General features: G+C 38.3%; 2 protein-coding genes across 5 annotated transcripts; both read right to left on the bottom strand.

Annotated features, from left to right (window-relative positions):
- Window positions 1-1152: 1152 nt before the first annotated feature.
- Window positions 1153-5674, bottom strand: chst12a (carbohydrate (chondroitin 4) sulfotransferase 12a). 4 transcript variants are annotated; one of them, XM_084407820.1, is made up of 4 exons: window positions 5628-5674; window positions 5038-5241; window positions 3482-3568; window positions 1153-3332 (listed from the first exon to the last, which is right to left on the bottom strand). In XM_084407820.1, exon 4 carries the CDS (start codon window positions 3276-3278, stop codon window positions 2205-2207), a length of 1074 nt encoding a protein of 357 aa, XP_084263946.1. In that variant the 5' UTR covers window positions 3279-3332; window positions 3482-3568; window positions 5038-5241; window positions 5628-5674; the 3' UTR covers window positions 1153-2204. The 4 variants fall into 4 exon arrangements, with proteins under 4 accessions (XP_084263946.1, XP_084263945.1, XP_084263947.1 ...); XM_084407819.1 differs by adding an exon at window positions 4593-4698 and having other exon boundaries at window positions 1153-3568; XM_084407821.1 differs by lacking the exon at window positions 5628-5674 and adding an exon at window positions 4593-4698.
- A 1390-nt stretch (window positions 5675-7064) lies between these two features.
- Window positions 7065-17967, bottom strand: eif3ba (eukaryotic translation initiation factor 3, subunit Ba). Its single transcript, XM_084409620.1, has 20 exons — window positions 17827-17967; window positions 17463-17739; window positions 16888-17080; window positions 16502-16621; window positions 14797-14854; window positions 14536-14664; window positions 14251-14408; window positions 13807-13938; window positions 13642-13708; window positions 13508-13554; window positions 12738-12948; window positions 12578-12650; window positions 12369-12491; window positions 12196-12274; window positions 11970-12108; window positions 11310-11435; window positions 11141-11218; window positions 10931-11039; window positions 7602-7714; window positions 7065-7522 (listed from the first exon to the last, which is right to left on the bottom strand). Exons 2-19 carry the CDS (start codon window positions 17563-17565, stop codon window positions 7614-7616), a joined length of 2046 nt encoding a protein of 681 aa, XP_084265746.1. The 5' UTR covers window positions 17566-17739; window positions 17827-17967; the 3' UTR covers window positions 7065-7522; window positions 7602-7613.
- Between the last annotated feature and the right edge of the window lie 944 nt (window positions 17968-18911).

Genomic DNA, 18911 nt, shown 5'->3' on the forward strand with positions numbered 1-18911 from the left:
ATTTCAAAATGTTATCTAGCTTTTTTCCAAGGACAAATGTGCCTTCACTTTTCACATTTAATTGTAAAAGGTTACAAAAATATTCTAAAATACTCTAATATGTGCACTTGCTTAATGTACAATACTTTTTAATTTTTTTATTTCTTGTGATATTTTAGTTTGGTGGATGTTTATTAACTAATACATACAACTATACAACTACAAAACTGAGGGACAAATGTCTCTTGCTGGGATTACAACATCCATTCTGATCTACATCCATCCAAACTACAAGAAAAATACTGATGAGGTGACGAGTTTGTTTTTAAACCACTGTTCGGTATATTAAAAAATAACATTGTGCAGGCTTCACTGAGTAGGTAACCATCTAAATGTCTCTCCAAATTGTCGATGAGGTCCATATACAAATGCAAACAGTTACACATTTAGGGGGTTACTGGGAAATGGATTGAGGAAATGTAACCTGTGTGCAAGGAATGTATATTCACTACAGTATTACTTTCAATGCCCATAAGCTTCACAAAGACCTAAAGACTCTTTCACATGACTCGCATCAGCGTCCCCCCACAGCACTGAACCATATAGTGTGAAGCATCAAGCTACAGGGCAAATGCTAAACGCGCAAAGTTTGCTGTTTATCACTGATCTTTTCGAAGTGCAGCCAGTGACACAGTCAGCTATGCTTTTCATGCTTTTTCACCAGTCACAAACCCATTTATTAGTGACTATCGGGAGCTTTGACGTCAAAGGCTAGATCCAGGAAAAATATCCAAATCCCATTTCATTGTTTTTTAAAAAAATAATTAAGAAAAAAAAAACCAGGCACTGGTAAATCATTAAAAAACAATACTATAATACAACGGTAATATAACTATAATATAAAGTGATAAAACAAATTATACAATGAAATATTTGTGAAAACAAATACTTTTGTACAGACATGACATAGAAATAGATACTCTGGCCAAGAAGAAATCATTGGTGGTGGTTGAGGAGATTCCCCCTTCCATGTAAAGCGCTTTGAGTACCTAGAAAAGCGCTATATAAACGTAACAAATTATTATTATTATTATTATCATCATTCTCACAACTTAATTTATTGGCCTTAATTTATGGTCATGATTTAACAAATTGTCCCCTCGTTTTAGTTCAATTGTGTCCATGTTGTACTCTTATTTCCCTTGTTCTAGTTAAATCATGGCCACGTTAAACTAATTCGCTCCCTTTTTTAATTTATTTAACCTGTTAATTGTCACCCCCCTTTTTAGGGAGGATACTGAGCCGATTATTGCAGATGTGAAAGCACTTCAAAAAATGAAACTAAAGCTATAAAAGATTGCTCACTGTAAACCAAATGTACTGAACTAAAAAAAAAAAATGGATAACATAATTTGGACTCTAACCGTGCTAGCAAATCAAAGGCATGATGTGCCAAATCAAGTTGTGTTCCAGATTTTAAGTTGATATCACAAAAATTGAGCCCACTAAAAGGATTTAAATGGCCATTTCCACTGTAATGCAATTTCCGTTTTCAAAATTGTTTCCACTGGATGAATTGAGTGTGCAAGCTTTCGCATGATACATAATTTATGGTGGTAGCAAAGACACGTCTAGCAAGCCACAGTTGTTTGTTTTGCACATTCGTGATAGACCACAAATTATTCATTATCGTTTACTGTGGGTTCTGTCGGCAAATATAACCCCATAAAGCGAAAACAGCTGCGGAGGTGAACACGACAACTCCCATGGATCCACGCTCCGTCACAGCGTCATCGAGCTACGTCGTTGTTATTGTTTTGAATAAGCGACCTCTAGCAGTTGCAAACGTGCATACTCTGCCTTTAACAGGTTAAATCATGGCTAAGATTGGACTAAAACAAGGGAACGAATGTGGCCACATTGAACTAATTTGCACAACGCGGCCACAATATCTTGTTTTTGTTCCCGGCACGTAATGTGCATGGCTGAGTGGAGAAAGATGCTTTTTGAAAGCAGATGGTTCAATTAGAGTATCTACCTGCATGCGACCATGCGAACTAAACAAACATTGATCCTTTGGACGAGAGTCATGTGAAAGAGCCTTTATAAACAGCATAAAGTGAAAAAGCCGCGCATTAGGAACCAGGCATCAGGAGCTCCCATCACCGTGTTTATTGTGCTGTGAAAATATTTTCAGCACCCCAGTAAAGCTGACGATGAACATGTCACTCATGTAACAACTTCTCTGGTTTGGAATATCCAAACAGTTTAAAGTCGGCTTCATAGAGCCTGTACAGCTCTTTTCTGGACTCCAATGGTATGCTGGCGAACCAATCCTGCTCCCAACTGCTGACCGTACGGTTACGATGACTTTGCGGGAACTCGACGACATTGTCTACGCGGAGAATCCGCAACAAATGCTCAGCATCCTCATCCAAGGTCTCCAGCTTCCCCACGAAATCGTAATTTATCTGGCAGGGATGGCACAGACGGTAGATTTGTTTCCAGTGCTCGTTGAAAGGCATCTCTTTCTCAGTGTTAGGATCCAGTAAATACCGAACGAAATTTGAGAAAGACGGTCGAATCCCAGCGGCGAAAGCATCCACGACCGAGGCCGGAGGATCCGAGTAATTGCTGTATCTTTTCAGCATGATAACAGCGAATCTCTTGTAGAAGTCCTCGTTCTCTTGTTCGAATTTGTTGCGATAGGCAGAGATCAGTCGTACAAAAGGATCCCTGACAAACAGAAACTTGGTGTATTTCTTAAGCTTGATTTTCATGAGGTGCCGTGAGAACTTTCCATAGCGCTTCCAGAACTTGTTGAAGGTGAAGTGCAGGCTACTGTTGTGGATGAGCTCCTGAGGAACATCTAGGGGGTCTTGGTAGGGCACGCCGTCCAATAACAGGCTCTCGCTCAACACGATCATAATGCGCTTCCAGTTTGTGCAGGCCACCTTGGGAACGTAACAGTAAATGATTCCATGCCTGTCGTCCACAATGAGGTGATCCAACTCTTTATTGGGTATGTCATCAAAAGTCCTGTTCTTCCCAGGGAAGTCTAAAAAACTTCTGTTACTGCAGACATCTTGGATCAGCTGCTTTCTACTCTCTTGCTTCTGTTTTTTCTCAGGGTCAATTGGCGTCAGATGGATCTTCCATTCTCGTCTCGGGACAAATTTCTCATCCGACTTCTCAGAGGACTGATTGTGAGGGTCTCCAGGGGGCGGTTCTCCTCTCACCTGTTCCGTGGGGTCTGCGGTTCCTTCCAAGAACTGGTTGACAAAAGCATCTATGTCCATCAAGAACGAACTCTCTTTGTCTTCCTCTATTTTCTTTTCAGGGTCACGACGGGCCTGTGGAGAGAGGCGGGACGGATGGGGCCCGGAGATGGTTGTGTGCAGGTAAAAATTAGAGGCTCCCACATCATCCCAGTATATGATTATAAGAAGGATCATGAAGACGGCACACACGATCATAAAAATGCGGAACAGTCTCGATTTACCCATTTTGGTTGATTTTGACTGAGAGAGTGCCATTCTCATCTCAACTCCATTACACAATCCACAGCCCAGACCGCATACATCATACTCTGAAGTAGAGGAAAACAAATCAGAAAAGGGAAGTCAAGAGTGTGCAAACCACTTGGTTCAATGTTTTGCAATATTGCGACTTTCATTATGCAATAGAAAAGTAACATTTCATATTCTCTTTACATGACACAACATTTTAATTTCTTTCTGATTGACTGGTCGTGATTGAGTGTTGTGTGTGATCATCAGTCATTTAGTGTATTAACCATTTATGTACAGTCAGCAAATGTATGATGCATAGTGTTTAAAAAAAAAATCTGGTAGGATTTTTTTTATTGTTTAGTATATTTCAGCCTTAACCGGAAAAAAGTTACTTTTACAAATAATTCATAATATTGACCAGATGCTTGTCAGATCTTTTCTTACTGGATGCTTTAAGATAAACAATTTGATTTTCATATTTTGACACATGATCCTCATGTCCATTTATTCAGACGGCAGGCCAATTTTACTAATTAAATCCTGTCAGGGGTTGTTTGAGCATAATAACTGACTGACTGACTAAACATTATCCCTTACATAACACTGAGGGTGTTTTAGTTCAAACAGATTTATTTAATAAGTAATGTAATGTACTGTATCCTCCGTCAATGGTTTATTTTGGCACACTGGGGTCTCATATCACCCTGAAGGGGTTTACAGGCTTCTACATTCAACATTGATATGATTATTATCTTCCTTGTAGGGAGTGCGGAGACAGAATACGAACACAACTACATAGGAAACAGCAGTAATTAATGTTTTGTTGGAACAGAACCATTAAATTCCTCTGTAACATTTGTCGTGTGTGACAAAACATGAGGCTGATAACGCACAGTTATTGGCTCGTTTAGTGAATGGCGTCACAGCACAACACAAAATGATGTCGGCTACAAACAAATGTGCGTGCATAGTAGCTAGCGAGGCGTAATAATAATCACTCAAAAATGTTTACGAGCTACACATGTGGATTTTTAACATTTAAAATTTCGATGTATGAATTTCTTATTTAAATTCAGGCCAATTATTATTCGGAAAACTCACAGTTGAACAGCTATACATTTTCCATGCCCTCGCGTTCATTTCAAAGGCAAAGGCGACCCCTCACATTCAGCTGGACACAATGCAGCTCTTTGACACCCATCTCTCACTGTGGGAGGAAGCGGCAAACATTCGAGCTTATCCGTGAAAACTCCTCCTAAGATATTCATGTATACATACTTTCTACTAAGCAGCTGATTCCGGTTAAATTGGATGATACTGTGTCGATTGTTTTCTAAACTGACAACATGAAGATATGAATTCAAATCTAGAGCAAGTGCCTACACCACTTTTTTCCATAGGAAGTCATGAAGCTACTCATGCCTGGGGTTTTGTACATCGGCTGTGATTCGAGCACACGGAATTAAATGAGTACTATGTTTAGAATGATATGGTCGAAATTAATGTGTAACGTGTCGAAATGTGGCTGTAACGATAACGGTCTCACCTCATAACAGGAGTGTATATTTCTCGGCAGGCAGGCAGGCAGGCAGACGGCGTCAGCTGAGGAGGGATGTGCAGCGCGCGGGTTGTTGACACAGCAGCGCTTCTGTGCTCCGTACAAGATATCGCGAGATTTCTGACTGTGAACCTATGCTGTGAACGCAAGGTTCTTCTGCTGATACAGTTTTGTCAGCACAGCACTCTTTCGCTTTTGATATTTTATAGAGAAAAGACCACATAATGAAAGGTGTCAGAGAATGACGAGTATCACCTACAATACAATAATTTCTGGCAAAATGCAACAGTTGGAACGCTACCACAATAAAACTTTGGTGTTAAATTCTTATTAACATTTGCAACAATATGTTAATCATAGCAACATGGGACCACATAAAATCAAACGTGAAAACATTTAAAAGCCCAAGAAAGTGCCTTGAAACGTGTAGCATTATTCAATGGTTGCGTCCGAAATCACATAGGTAGGCTACTTATTTAAAAAAAAAAAATTACTTCACAACGGTGAAATTGATTGTGTGTTGTGTATGAATGTAATCTGGACTAGAATCGCCATGTTGTCATTATCATGTGACCTACCAGTCAGAGTTGCCTCGCTTCACTGCCATTCATAAATCCTCTCCCGTGGCCTCATGGGATAGTAAAGTGTCCATCATATGCACACTTCAGAATCTCGCCGGAAGAAGTAACAGTTAGGTTATCCAGGTATTTTTTTATTTTTTTTTACTCGTTAATGAATACTGTGAATTCGGACATACTTATGTGTCACATAATGTTTGTTTTTCGCCTAATTTATAGTAGGGAAGTATGCCATTCTGGATGCAGTCAATGTGATGAGTTTTAGCGTAATTTCCACTGAAACAGGGCAGGGCATACCGAATAGCTCCTCCCATTTTTGAAATATAGCCAATAGCTCAGCCAGAGTCGTTGAGCTCGGTAAAGCCGCAGTTTCCTCCCAATCTCTAGACATTTCCTCTCCATATCGCTTTAAAATATAGTATTCTGTGCAGAATTCAAATGGGGTCCAATACATTTTGTGATCCGCTCTGTGCTATCGTGTCTCTGGACCGGAGCAGTCTGTGTTTGTGCGACAGTAACGTAAAACCAGACTTAATTCGCCCCAATGGAAAGTATAATTTACACTGTCCGAATTGTTCCCTATCCACCATATAGTGCACTATGTGCCATTCACCATGTAGATAGTAAATGTGTGAACAAAATGACAGATTTTAGCCTCAGCTTCAGCATCTATTTATAGTGTAGAGGGGAGGACTTTATAGAGAGCATTTGATTGGACAGAAAATCTGGAGAAGCTGAATTGCAGAGTGATATCACAATTATTGATCCATATTGGCAGAAGTGAGGGACTGTAAGTTTTGAACGCTTTTATCTTCTAAATGTGAATTTTGTCATTGTTTAGGAGCATACTAGCTTATAGATAACAGTAAGGCCAACATATTCATACTAAAAGCCAAAAAAAAACCTTCAACTTTGATTTCATGGGGACTTATTTACTCACCCTCAAGTTGTTCCAAATCTATATGATTTATTTTCTATTGAACACAAAATATATTTGGAATAATATGGGAGTTGATGGACCCCACTGGCTTAAATACCACTTAATACTAATATAATAAATATTTTTCTAGTTATGCCTTCTCTAAAATATTTTATTAGGCAGAAACAGCTTTTTGTTATACATTTATACAGTATATATATTAGTAAGTGTATGCATGTATCTTTCCTCACAAAATATAAATTCAATTAAATGTTGAATTAAATTAAATGGGGGGGGGGGTACACACACTAAGGTTGAAAGACAACCTGAATGTCACATTATACAAATTTGATCATTATTTACTCCAACATTTCCTAAAATCCCAGATATTGTTTCTGCACAAAAACCTATTATTGTCTAAAATACACTATCAACTGAAGTTTAGTAAGGTAGAACTAGCAAAAGTTTCATCATGTGTTTTTGCTTCAAATTCAACAATAGAGAAAAACAACAAAGACTTAAATTTCAGTTCAACTTTATTCCCTTGTTGCACATTTAATATCAGGTAATCTGAATGGAGGAGGATATAGACCACTGTAGTGCCATTTTTGCACACTAGAGTACAAGTTTGCCTTTTGGAAAATCTTAGGAAACAAAAAGTCTTCCTTCGGTGAGCTGATGTAAAAACAGTTTATGGCATTTTGTGCCATGGTGACACCCTTTGATGAGGTAGACCAACCAAAGGCAGGAACAAGAACACGTTAGGATCAGATCCACCAAAAGCAGGCCTGGATGATGTTGGCAGGGCAGCTTCTCCCACAGCTGGATGATTTTGTTAAAAAGCAGCAGTCAACAGTGGCACCAAATTCTCCTTCTGCAGCGACCAGTATTAAAAGGCACTTGACTGATGATAACAAGGAATACTCTTATATGGGGATCCCTCAATTTGCCACTCTCCTCCACTAAAAAACGGATACTGAAAATAAGAAAACAATATAATTACGACTGTGCCAAGGTATTACAAAGACCATGCCAGAGTAATATTGCTGCAGTACCTGCTGTTGGAATTACAGATCTCCAATGGGAATAATTTCTTCATTGATGAAAAACTCAATGGTCTCTTCCTCATAATCATCGATGTTGCTGTCTAGCTCATCAGTGTCCACACCTAGAAAAGATTAGAAAATCCAGTGATGACTAGAATATAGTGTTTAACCCAAACTCAACCTCTAGGTAGGACTGTCACAATAATTACATGTTGACAATAATTATTCTGTTGACAATTAAATGTCATAACCATCACAGACTGAGTCTTGTTTCTGTCATATATTTTGGGTTCCTTGCCACTTGCTGTTTCCATTCACCTATTTTTATGCACATTTTGGGATATTGCATAAAATAAAAATGCTGGATGGAAGCGCATATATTCAAAAAATGTGCTTAAACTTAAGCTCAACTGAGGCGGTTCAATTTGTTATCTGATAAGACGACGTGCACATAAACTACAATGGAAACACATTTACAAAACAAATCCCTCTATGCACAACAAAAAAAAAACTGCCTCAACAGAGGATGTGATTGGATAACTGGACTAAACCACGAAGAAATATTATTGCACAGCATCTCAAATGTTGGTTTGATCATCCTGAAATGCCTGAGCTAGAGTCATCAGAATGATTTAGTTAATTCCCTCACAGAAGTGGCCAAACACCAGCATCCAAATGCAAGAGAACATGACAGGGTTTTTTGTATTTCATCTGCATGCTCTGACTTGCGTAGTCATTTATAATGGTGCACTGACACCAGGGCTGAACGATTTTGGAAAATAATTGCGCTTTTTTTTTTTACCAATATTGCGATTTAATATGCAGTAATTTAAGCTCTTTATCTTCTGTATAATTCAACAAAGACAATCAATAAATCTTTGTATAGTAGGGGTGGGAATCTTTAGTCACCTCATGATTCGAGCCGATTCTGGGAATCATGATCCAATTCCAGAACGATTCTTGATCTACATTTTTTTCTTATTAATGAATCTTATTAAAGGGTCATAAAACCCTAAACTAAATTTTCTGAGATTTTAACAGAGGTATGTGTGTTGAACACCATTGAAGACAATGTTAGCATCTGTTAGATTTAAAAGTAGGGGGAAAAAGGTTAAATTTGAGTTTTTTTCCACTATTTTCATCTTCTGGGTTTAAAATCTTCATCGTGTGCACGTCACAGTCTGTGAGGTGACAGAGCGCTGTAGTACTTTGATGACTCATTGGAGTCTCATAATTATTCATGACACCAGGTGGATCTTTCCAATGACAGACATGTCAAACTGTGATATCGCGTAGTAGATGAGAGAGGCAATCATGGGACGCAATTTTTCGTGTTGCAAAAGTTTCAGTACGTTGCATATCTTTCTCTGGCTGCCGGCGGTTGGTTGGCCATCAACCACGGACACATCTAAACTGTGTGTGTAGAAAGCATTTTCCAGTTCTCGAAGCAAGAGAGCTTTCTCGAAGCAACCTCCATCTTTATTATGGAGGTTCAGGGGGCGCGTAGATCTAGGCTATGTACGAAACGTTTATTTTTATTTTTTTAAGCGGAAAATTTATTATTTTCAAATATATGCATTTAAAGTGTGTATATAAACAAATATATATTTTATAATGACATTATAATTATACATGTACATTAATATGTTTTAAAAACAATTACAGTAGGCTAATATATGTAGCAGGGCATTCAGTTACTTTTGAAAGGCCAAAAATAAGGTGTCAGTGTATTTCATTAGACTTTAACTTTGCCAGCTATAAAAAAAAACCTAGCATTTCCTCATGTTTTTCCACTGATTTTTAGTGACAGTTGATATGCACGGGCCACTGGCGATGACAGTTACACCCCCCCCTGCCGTGTCGTGCCACACCCACTCTCCTCCCTTCTTCTCACAGCCATCCACGCCCAATTAAGTTGCATTTTTCAAAAAGATTGTGAGCTAGACTTGAGCTGAAAGAGGGGGGGCTTCATGACCCTTTAATAGAACTTAAAGAAAAAAATGACACTTTAATAATTAAATTAACAATTGCATGTAAATAATTGTAAATAGCCTATTTAAACTAGGTCTAACAAAACATAAAAAGCTAGTAAATAAAGAGGGAAAATAAAACATATTATAAGCAATAAACAAAGAGTGCTAGAGTATACCTGAACGTTTTCCTCTCAAGAGCAGTGAATGATATTTGTCTTTCTCGTCTTTACTGTTTTATTATTACCGATGATGAAGACATCATAGACTGCGGTAGAACCGATAAGCTGCATTCACACTAAAGTGCAGATCTCTTTTAAAATACAAGATGTGGTTTGTCCTGTCTGTTTGATCCCTTAAAGGGATAGTTCACCCAAAAATTAAAATTAGCCCATGATTTACTCACCCTGAAGCCATCCTAGGTGTATAACATTCTTCTTTCAGACGAATACAATTGGAGTTATATAAAACATTTCCTGGCTCTTCCAAGCCTTAAATTGGGAGTCAATGGGTATATGATTTTGGAAGCCCATCAAACCCTATCCATCCGAGATAAAAGTGCTAGAAACGGCTCTGCAGGGGTTAATAAAGGCCTTCTGAAGTGAAGCGATGCGTTCGTGTAAGAAAAATATCCATATTTAAAACTTTATCAACTAAAATAACTAGCTTCCGGCAGACGGCGGCACGCAAGTCGACCTACGCCAAAAAGAGTAACACTTGGCTGGGCAACCGCGTTCGTCATTACGTTGTGCGTCAAGTTCAAGTGTTACTCTTTTGGCGTAGGTCAACTTGCGTACGGCCGTCTGCCGGAAGCTAGTTACTTTAGTCAAAGTTTTAAATTTCGGATATTTTTCTTACACGATCGCTTCAATTGCGCGCATCAGCATTTGAAACTGAAAGCAGCCTTCTGTCAGTGAGTTTAACATTTTTAATATATAAGCCCACTGCATTCCAAACAACATAAATTATGCTTTCATTGAACATTTGTAAGGAAAATACCGGTGGGCGAGAACGCACACTGCAAGCATAACATCCGGCCGGTTCTCAGCGCATATACTGTGCAAAGAAGACTGCGAATGTCACTAATTCACTTCAGTTCAGCCTTTCCAAACTTTATGAAAGATTGTTTTACAGAAGGTTCCAGAGGTGTGTGTGAGGAATTGGAAGATAGCAGAAAACTGTTTTAAAAACTAAGTTCAGAATCATTGGAAAGAGAATCTTTTATCTTTAGCTTGTGCGCGTCTAAACAATCGAATATACACATACATTTTTTTTTAAAAAAAGTTATCCCTGTTAGCCCTGGCTCGACAGTGGAAAAGCGGCTAATAAAACTCAATGATGGACAGAGCTGTTCTCTGCATTAGTTACCTCCTCTAAGTTCAAGGCGGAGAGGTCTCTGCTCTTGGTAAATGTCCGCGGCTCTCTCACGGTATTTGCGATACTCATCCATCATGGCACGTCTCTTGTCCACCAGTTCCTGTAAAGCACAAGTCACTCATCTAAATTTGAGCACTGAACTTTGATCCACATGTAAATACTGTATGCATCCTAGAAAAAAATATAACATCAATCTCATACCTTTGATGCTTTAGACTGACTGAGACGATCTTTCTGCTCAAAGATCTTGGAGTACTTCTTCAAGTCCTTCTTAATGAGCTGTGGGTTTCAAAAGGCGAGGTGGGATTAGACTTCACACTGAAGGGAGTTGAGAGTAATGAAAGTGACCCTGCATCTGACCCCATCTCACCTTTATTTCCTCTTGACTCAGGAGAGAGGGAGGACGGGGCCTCCACAGCAGCTGGCAGAAGCGTTCCTTGTTGGTCTTCTGCAGAAGACGGCCCTGGAATGTCCACAGCCAGAAGGCGTTGTCCACCTAAATCAAAAACATTTTATACAAAAACCACCTGAGATGCATTCCCAATCCAATCCAAACACATTAAACAAAAATAATAAATATGTAAAAAATACATTTAAAAAAATCAATCTTTGGTACAAGAGTTTATATATACACTACCATTCAGTAAATTGTCGGTAAAATTTAAAAGAAAAATTAGTCTCTTACAGTCACCAAGGTTGCATTTATTTGATCAAATACAGTAAAAACAGAATTACTGTGAAATATTAGGATTAAAATAACTTTCCTATTTGAATATATTTTAAACTGTAATTTATTCCTGAGAGAAAAGCTGAATTTTCAGCAGTCATTACTCCAGTTTTCAGTGTCATATGATCTTTCAGAAATCAGTCTAATATACCGATCGATTTGCCGCTCAAAAAAACATTTATTATTAATGTTTAAACAGTTGTGCTGATTAATTGTTTTGTGGCCATTTTTTCAGTATTATTCGATTCGTTCTGACCGCTACTGTTATTTTAGCTATTTTTGTATTTAAATCAGTTAAATCACCTTGTGACTCCACCAGGAGACAGACGTCACAACATATCTTCCAGTGGGGTCCCATTCCACGTCTGAGGCCATGTAATGCTCTGCGATGTTCATCATGGTGCAGTCTGACGTGTCCACAAAAGCAAGAGCTCCATTCATGCTACAGGACGAAACGTGTAAAATTATACAAATGAACCACTCTAAAAATAAACGCATAGAAAAACCACACATTTGATTGAGTACAGACCTCCTCAACCCAGCCAAGACCAAAAACTGCCCCTGTGGACTCCAGAAGATGCTGTTTGCCTGTTGCTTGTCAAACATTTCTGAAACAATACATTTTGGGGTTAATATTTAGATCACGCACATATCTTAAAAACTACTTGTCAAGAGAAATGCGTTTACAATGTGAACACTCACTTATTAAGTCAATTTTGCCATTGTTCTTCACATGGTAGAAAGATACACTGATTCTGGGAGATTCACCATGTAGCACAGCAAACTTGCTGCCATTTGGTTCCCAAGCAAAAGCAATGATGCCCTCTGTAAGATGGGTAGAGAAATCAGAACCAAGAGTAGGGGTAAAAGACAGTGAGAAAGAAGAAACAGCAACATTATCTTTTCTTTACCTTTCATCTCCACCACATCCACAGGTACCTGCTTCTCTCTCATTCGGAAGATCTCAAAGTTGGTGACAACGCCCTGAAGTACAAAACGAATTGAGCAAATCCACGAAAAGGAAATGTTTAAGCTAAACCTGGTAGTATAAATTCAATACAGCTCTTATACCTGCGTTCCTTTGGGTGTTCGGTCAACCTTCACGCAGAGATAGTCTCCATTTTTCTGCCAGTGAAGTTTGCAATCCACAACATTAAACAAGTTGCGAACTCTGATCTCGTTCCTTGATGGAAGCTGCATGAGTGTCACCCTTGCTGGGATGTCCTTATCCTCAGGAACCCAGAATGCAATGATGTTATCACCAGGTGACCAGGAGAAATCCCTATGGACATTGCATTCATTTTACATTAAAATATATCTTTTAAAAAACACTCATCAAACAGATAAATAATTCAGTGTAATGAATAGTGATAGATTTGGCGCAAGCCATTTAAAATAATAAAACTTTTAAAGTTTAGGGATATTACTTCTTTTTTTTAAAGAAATTAATACTCTTATTCAGCAAGGATTCACGAAATTGATTAAAAGTGTCAGTAAAGATGTTTATAATACTACAAAAAAAATCTATTTAAAAAATGAAGTTTGTTTTTACTTTCTATTCATCAAAGAATCATTTCAACATTCAACATCAACATTTATAATATGAAATGTTTGTTGAGCAGCAAATCATCATATTAGAATGATTTATGAAGAATCACGTGACACTTAACACTGAAGTAATTGCTGTTTTTGCAATATTACTGTTTTGACTATTTTGATCAAATAATTGCAGACTTCGTGAGCTTACGAGATTCTTTCAAAAGCATTGAAAATTCTTACTTTCAACTCCAAACTTTTGACCGACAGTGTATTTATGTTCTCAATAGTTTTATTTTACTCACTTGATTCCATTTATCTTCAAACTCTTCTTGTCCAGAAGACCCATCGACTACAAAAGGAGAAAAGCTGATTTGTTAATTACACAAATAAAACCTGAGGATTTTCCAACCTTGCATCTCTGACACAAGATACTTACAGGAGTCTCATAGATGCTCAGTGTGTCCTGCGTCATTCGGGCAAAGAACTTCCCATCTGGACTCCACCTGAGCAGAACAAGTTTTAGATTAAGTAATAATATTCCAATTCGACTGTAATCGAATTAGTAACACGTGCCATGAAATTTAACTCAAACCACACTTACTTGAAAATTGGCCAGTGGGCAGAGCTTTCACAGTGAAAGCCTCTTTTCTTCTGTCCTGTGAGAACATCCCAGATTATAATCGCCTGCGGGTCATCTTTAGTGTCCATAAGAGGGCTGAACGTGACAACATATCTGCAAACACGAATTACATTAAAAATGTGTTTAACAGCATGAAAAAGAAAAGAATGTACCATGCATTGCTCAATAAAACATTGAAAAATGTTATGCTAGCTTAAAGACGCATTTAAACAAATGAATTAGTGATTGAACGACTCAACTGCCATTATTTGGCTACTCAGATTATCGCCATAAATTGAATCATGCAAGTGCGTTTTTAAATAGAGTAAGATCCGAAATCTCTATAAAATAAATATAGTAATAATAATCATCACCATCATCATTATATAACATAAGAGCCCATTTCAACACGGGAACATGGCATACCTCTCACAGGGAGAGAAATCAATGAGCTGGACCCCCTGATGACTGAACCTCTGGATCTGCTTGAACTTCTCACCACCCCACAGAGCGATGCCTCTCTGATGGAATGTGGCCAGGTAGGTGCCTTTTGGAGACCAGCGCACGTATGTCTCGGTCCAGCGCTACAAGCAAAATGTACAAAAAGATACTGAATACAGTATACATGGCCACATGGTTATATTTTAAAGATGAACGGGTGAACGCTCCTACAAAAAAAAAAAAAAAAAAAAGTTGCAACTTTTAACCCACCGCTCTCTCCTCCACTTCAATAGGCTCCTTGACATCATTAGCAAAAATGCCTGTTCTTTCACCAGAGTCATAGATTACGCTGTACTGATCACGACAGTCAGAATCCTCCAACCAGTGACGCAGATTTCCCTGAGACCAAAACACCAAATGTTAATCAAGAAGCATATCAGATTTAAAAGCATACAGGATAGCCAGGTCTGGAAGCATATCAGAAGTCTGGATTACACACAATCAGAAAAGTTCTTAAGAATAACTACTCACAAAATCTTTAAAGGGCTGCTTCTCAGGAGCTTCCCACTCATCACAGATTGACATGTACCTACAGAAACGAGAAATTTTAGATTAGTGTTTGTCAATATTTTGCATTCGCTGAAATTTGTTTTCTTTGGCCGATAAGTGTCAGAAGCAGGGCTTCTATCAGGAATTGGTGCTCCTCATTTGGGAGTCACACTTGTTCTCTTCGCGGTCAAAAGTGACCGGACACCTGAAAATGAAACTTCCTCCCTTCCCCAGTAAAATCAATGTAATATATTAAGTTCAATAATATTTTTTCTTTTGTATTTTGAGAGAATTTGATGGCACTTAATATTTATGCAATAATTATGGTCCATTTTTGCCATTGAAAATACATTTTTTCTTAATAATTTTTCAATTAATGCAATATTTCAGATTAATATAGAGACTAGGCCTTTTCAATCTAATTTTAAGGTGGATTAGCACAATCTGTTGAGAGAAAATAAAAGAAAACATGTCATTTGATGGTGTTACCACTAGATGCCTGTATAGCTCCCTATGGAGTGGCTTTTGAAACCTCTAGAGGTTTCTGGACAAAATTACTTTTAAGATGTGGATTTGAATGTATTTTTTAGAAGTTCTCAAATACTACTTTTTGTCAAGGTTTATAATAAAAAATAAAAAAAAATTTTTTATTATTATAGTGAAACCTGAATACAAATAAAGCATTTCATTACAAGTAACATTAAAATTCAATAAAAATTTTACAAAATAAACAGGAATGCTTCATCACAGCTTAATCCACCTGGATCTGATCTCATTTCAACCTCTTATTTCACTCTTGACTCATTTTTGCTGTATGGTAATAGCCCTACCAGTTCATTTGTGTACATAATTGTGTGTTGGTGTGTGTGGGTCTGTTTTGCACTTTTGATGTTTTAGAGAGTAACCCCTTCCTTGCTGTCCACTTTTGTACTGCATTGAAATCGCTGAATTATTGATTTTATTTTACATATTTGTTCTATTACAGTTCATTGGTGTGTGTGTGTGAGTGGGTGTGTCTGTTTTGCACTCCTGAGGTTTCAGAGTTTAACCCCTTCCTTGCTGTCCACTTTTGTACTGCATTGAAATCGCTGAATTATTGATTTTATTTTACATATTTGTTCTATTACAGTTCATTAGTGTGTGTGTGTGTGTGTGTGTGAGTGGGTGTGTCTGTTTTGCACTCCTGAGGTTTCAGAGTTTCACCCCTTCATTGATGTGCACTTCAACATTGTGGCCGATTGGTAGATTGTACTCAGAATTCTCAGTGTTCTCCGAATTTTTGTCGATTTCCCATTAATTTCCTATGGTCATCATTCTTCACCGAAGACCACAACTGAGACTATTTTTTTTATGACCACTTAACCTGGTTGAATCATCGTTGCGTTACAGGTTTGCATGTATACTGGGATGACAGGTTATATAATAAGCTGTTTTTTGTGAGTTATCTTATTGGTGTGCATGTAAATGTGCTGTTTATTATATGGGCGCACTGCAGTTTTGTTGTCTGCCGCTTTAAATGCTTGAATTTTAACGAGCAGGATGGATTCTGATTGGCTGTCAATGATTCATTGCTCATAAGCTGGAGAAAAAAAATCTTTTTGAAATTGTCTCCAACAGTGTCGTTCTTCTGTGCCGTTTGAGCTCTGCAACAAATCTCACAATATCAGCACAATTAAGGACAACATACTTATCAAAGTCTGTGAACAGATTGACACGGAAAGTGTGCTGCTTGTCCAGCTTGTAGCCATCGGCGTTCTTGACTGCTTCAAGAGCGTGACTTGGTGCAGAATACTCCAGGAAAATGTACCTGTGAAGATGAAGCGCATTGAAAATTAGAATTCAACGACTGACACAATCCCACCATGCTTTACCATATCAAGAATCATATTAGTCAGTATAAGCATAATAGGTTACAAAAGTACAGTATCCATCCATTTCGTTTATATAAACATATCCATTTTAAAACAGTAGGCCAAGCAGCAATAGACATATAGTATTCACCAAATGACAACGATATCATGGAGCGTTCCTACTTCCCATAGCACACCCATGCAAACCAATAGTTAAAGTTACCCCTTAGTCTTTCCGTCTGCGTCTGGATAGAATTCATTGGTGATTTTGCCGAACTTTGAGAAGATCTTGTGGATGACGTTCCTGAGTTTCTCCAGGCGTTCTGGTCCGACCTGAGGAACATTATCAACCACAATGACCGAGTCGATGCCGTCAGCCTCCAGAGGTTTATCCTTCAGAACATCCTCCAGCAGCTCTGCATACAGATAAATAAAGACCCCGTCAACATCTTAAACACACTGTATGGGTAAACAGACGTTAGCAGCACTACAATACACCTTCTGAAATCAGGCGCAAACAGCTGCTGACTCAATGCTGTGACACGCGCGTCTATTTCCCTAAAGCTGCTACGATGCTTTTGTCCTGCTCGCGCACATGCTGGACGTTAATAAGAGCGCTTTAACCCGAATAAAACGCGTTTATTCTTAAACAGGGCAGTGGTGCAGCATCAAATGTTGCTAAACAGTTAATCCGAAGGGTGTTCGTGTTAGTTCCGGGCCGACATTTTCAGCTTTAGGGTTTAGTGTGCGACTCGTAGGCTGTTAGCAGGCGGGCTAAATAGCGTAGGCCTCTCTTACCCTGATCACTGATGTCATCCACGAAATCCTCCGGATCGCTGAACGAAGGCTCTTCTCCGTCGTCATACTCCATTTCGGCCTCCATATTCTCCGTATCTCGCATTTAGAGATCGATTCCTGTCAGTCCGGGCTGGTGAGAAGTCGGTGGTAAATTTTTACTGCAGTAATCCAGAGATTTTTTCTCACTCGGCCATGTGCAAAGCAACCGGCGCCAACCACTGCGAGCGAGAGAAGGACCGTACCATGTGTGCGGAGAGCGGGTGAAGCCTCTTGGTGACTGTTTAGTATTCATGTACAACACAGATTTAGGAGGAAGATAACATTTCGAATTTATAACAGTAGTATGTGTCCTTATAATTCATACCTTCTGTTCAAATGTGCTAAATGTGTCGTTTTACTGTGAAATGTGGAATGCTTGACCCCTTTTTTGACAAACGTGGTATTTCCCTGTGCTTATCTCTCTGAACTTCCTGTTCATGTGACATGTACCTCCCGTCCGAATGGCGTGCTTCACTACTGTAGTATGCAATTGCAAAAGCTGTATGTCAAACTGAGACTTAATTTGCAAGCCCTGGTAATAGGATGTGCAGAGAGATAAGCAAAGGGAAAGACCACGTTTGGCATAAGGGGTCAATCAGTAAACATTTCATAGTAAAACGACACATTTAGCACATTTGAACAGCAGGTAAAAATTATGAGGACATATACTGCTGTACTGCAAGGGTGCATAAAAGGTTTGCTTGATGCATGTTACATTTCATAGTAAAATATACACATATACACGGTAAAGCCTAGTAATGATCTACAAATGAAACCCTTTAATCTTCGAGGAAACATTACAAGAGAGTAATTTTTCAAATACATCCTCAGGGCATGACAGCAATATACAATTTATGTCTACATGATTTCGTTCATTACCAAAACCTTAAGAAGCTATTTTATTTGGATGTTTTCCAGCTGATTACACTGATTGAAAATGACCTGTGGCAGTCCTAGAAGAAACACACCACACGGAAACTATTAAACACAATAGGGGATTGTTACGTAGTGAATAAGCACCGTGGAGTATAAAGATATGCTACTCTTTTCATCCAGTAAATGAACTGTGGACCTAAACCACAATTCAACATCTAATGAATTGTATTCACATCTGTGTGAACTAAGCTACTGTTCCATATAGGTATATTTTGGGGTGTAAAGACACACTTGTTTAAAAATTTCTGATACATAAATACTTTTTGGTAGAAGGAGGACAGAGCAAACTAACCTCCTCAAAAGGCCCTAATTAAGAACCTAATTTATTTTCGACAATGTTGGTTGTTAAAAGCTATTAATTCACAGTAAGGACCTGAACCAAATAAATCAACTACTTGTAACACTTCCTCTTTATACTGTTTTATAAAATGTTTTTGAAATTGTAATATGTAATTTATGCCTGTGATGCAAAGC

The sequence above is a fragment of the Rutilus rutilus genome, assembly GCF_951802725.1.
Source record: "Rutilus rutilus genome assembly, chromosome: 1".
Classification (NCBI taxonomy): Eukaryota; Metazoa; Chordata; class Actinopteri; order Cypriniformes; family Leuciscidae; genus Rutilus; species Rutilus rutilus.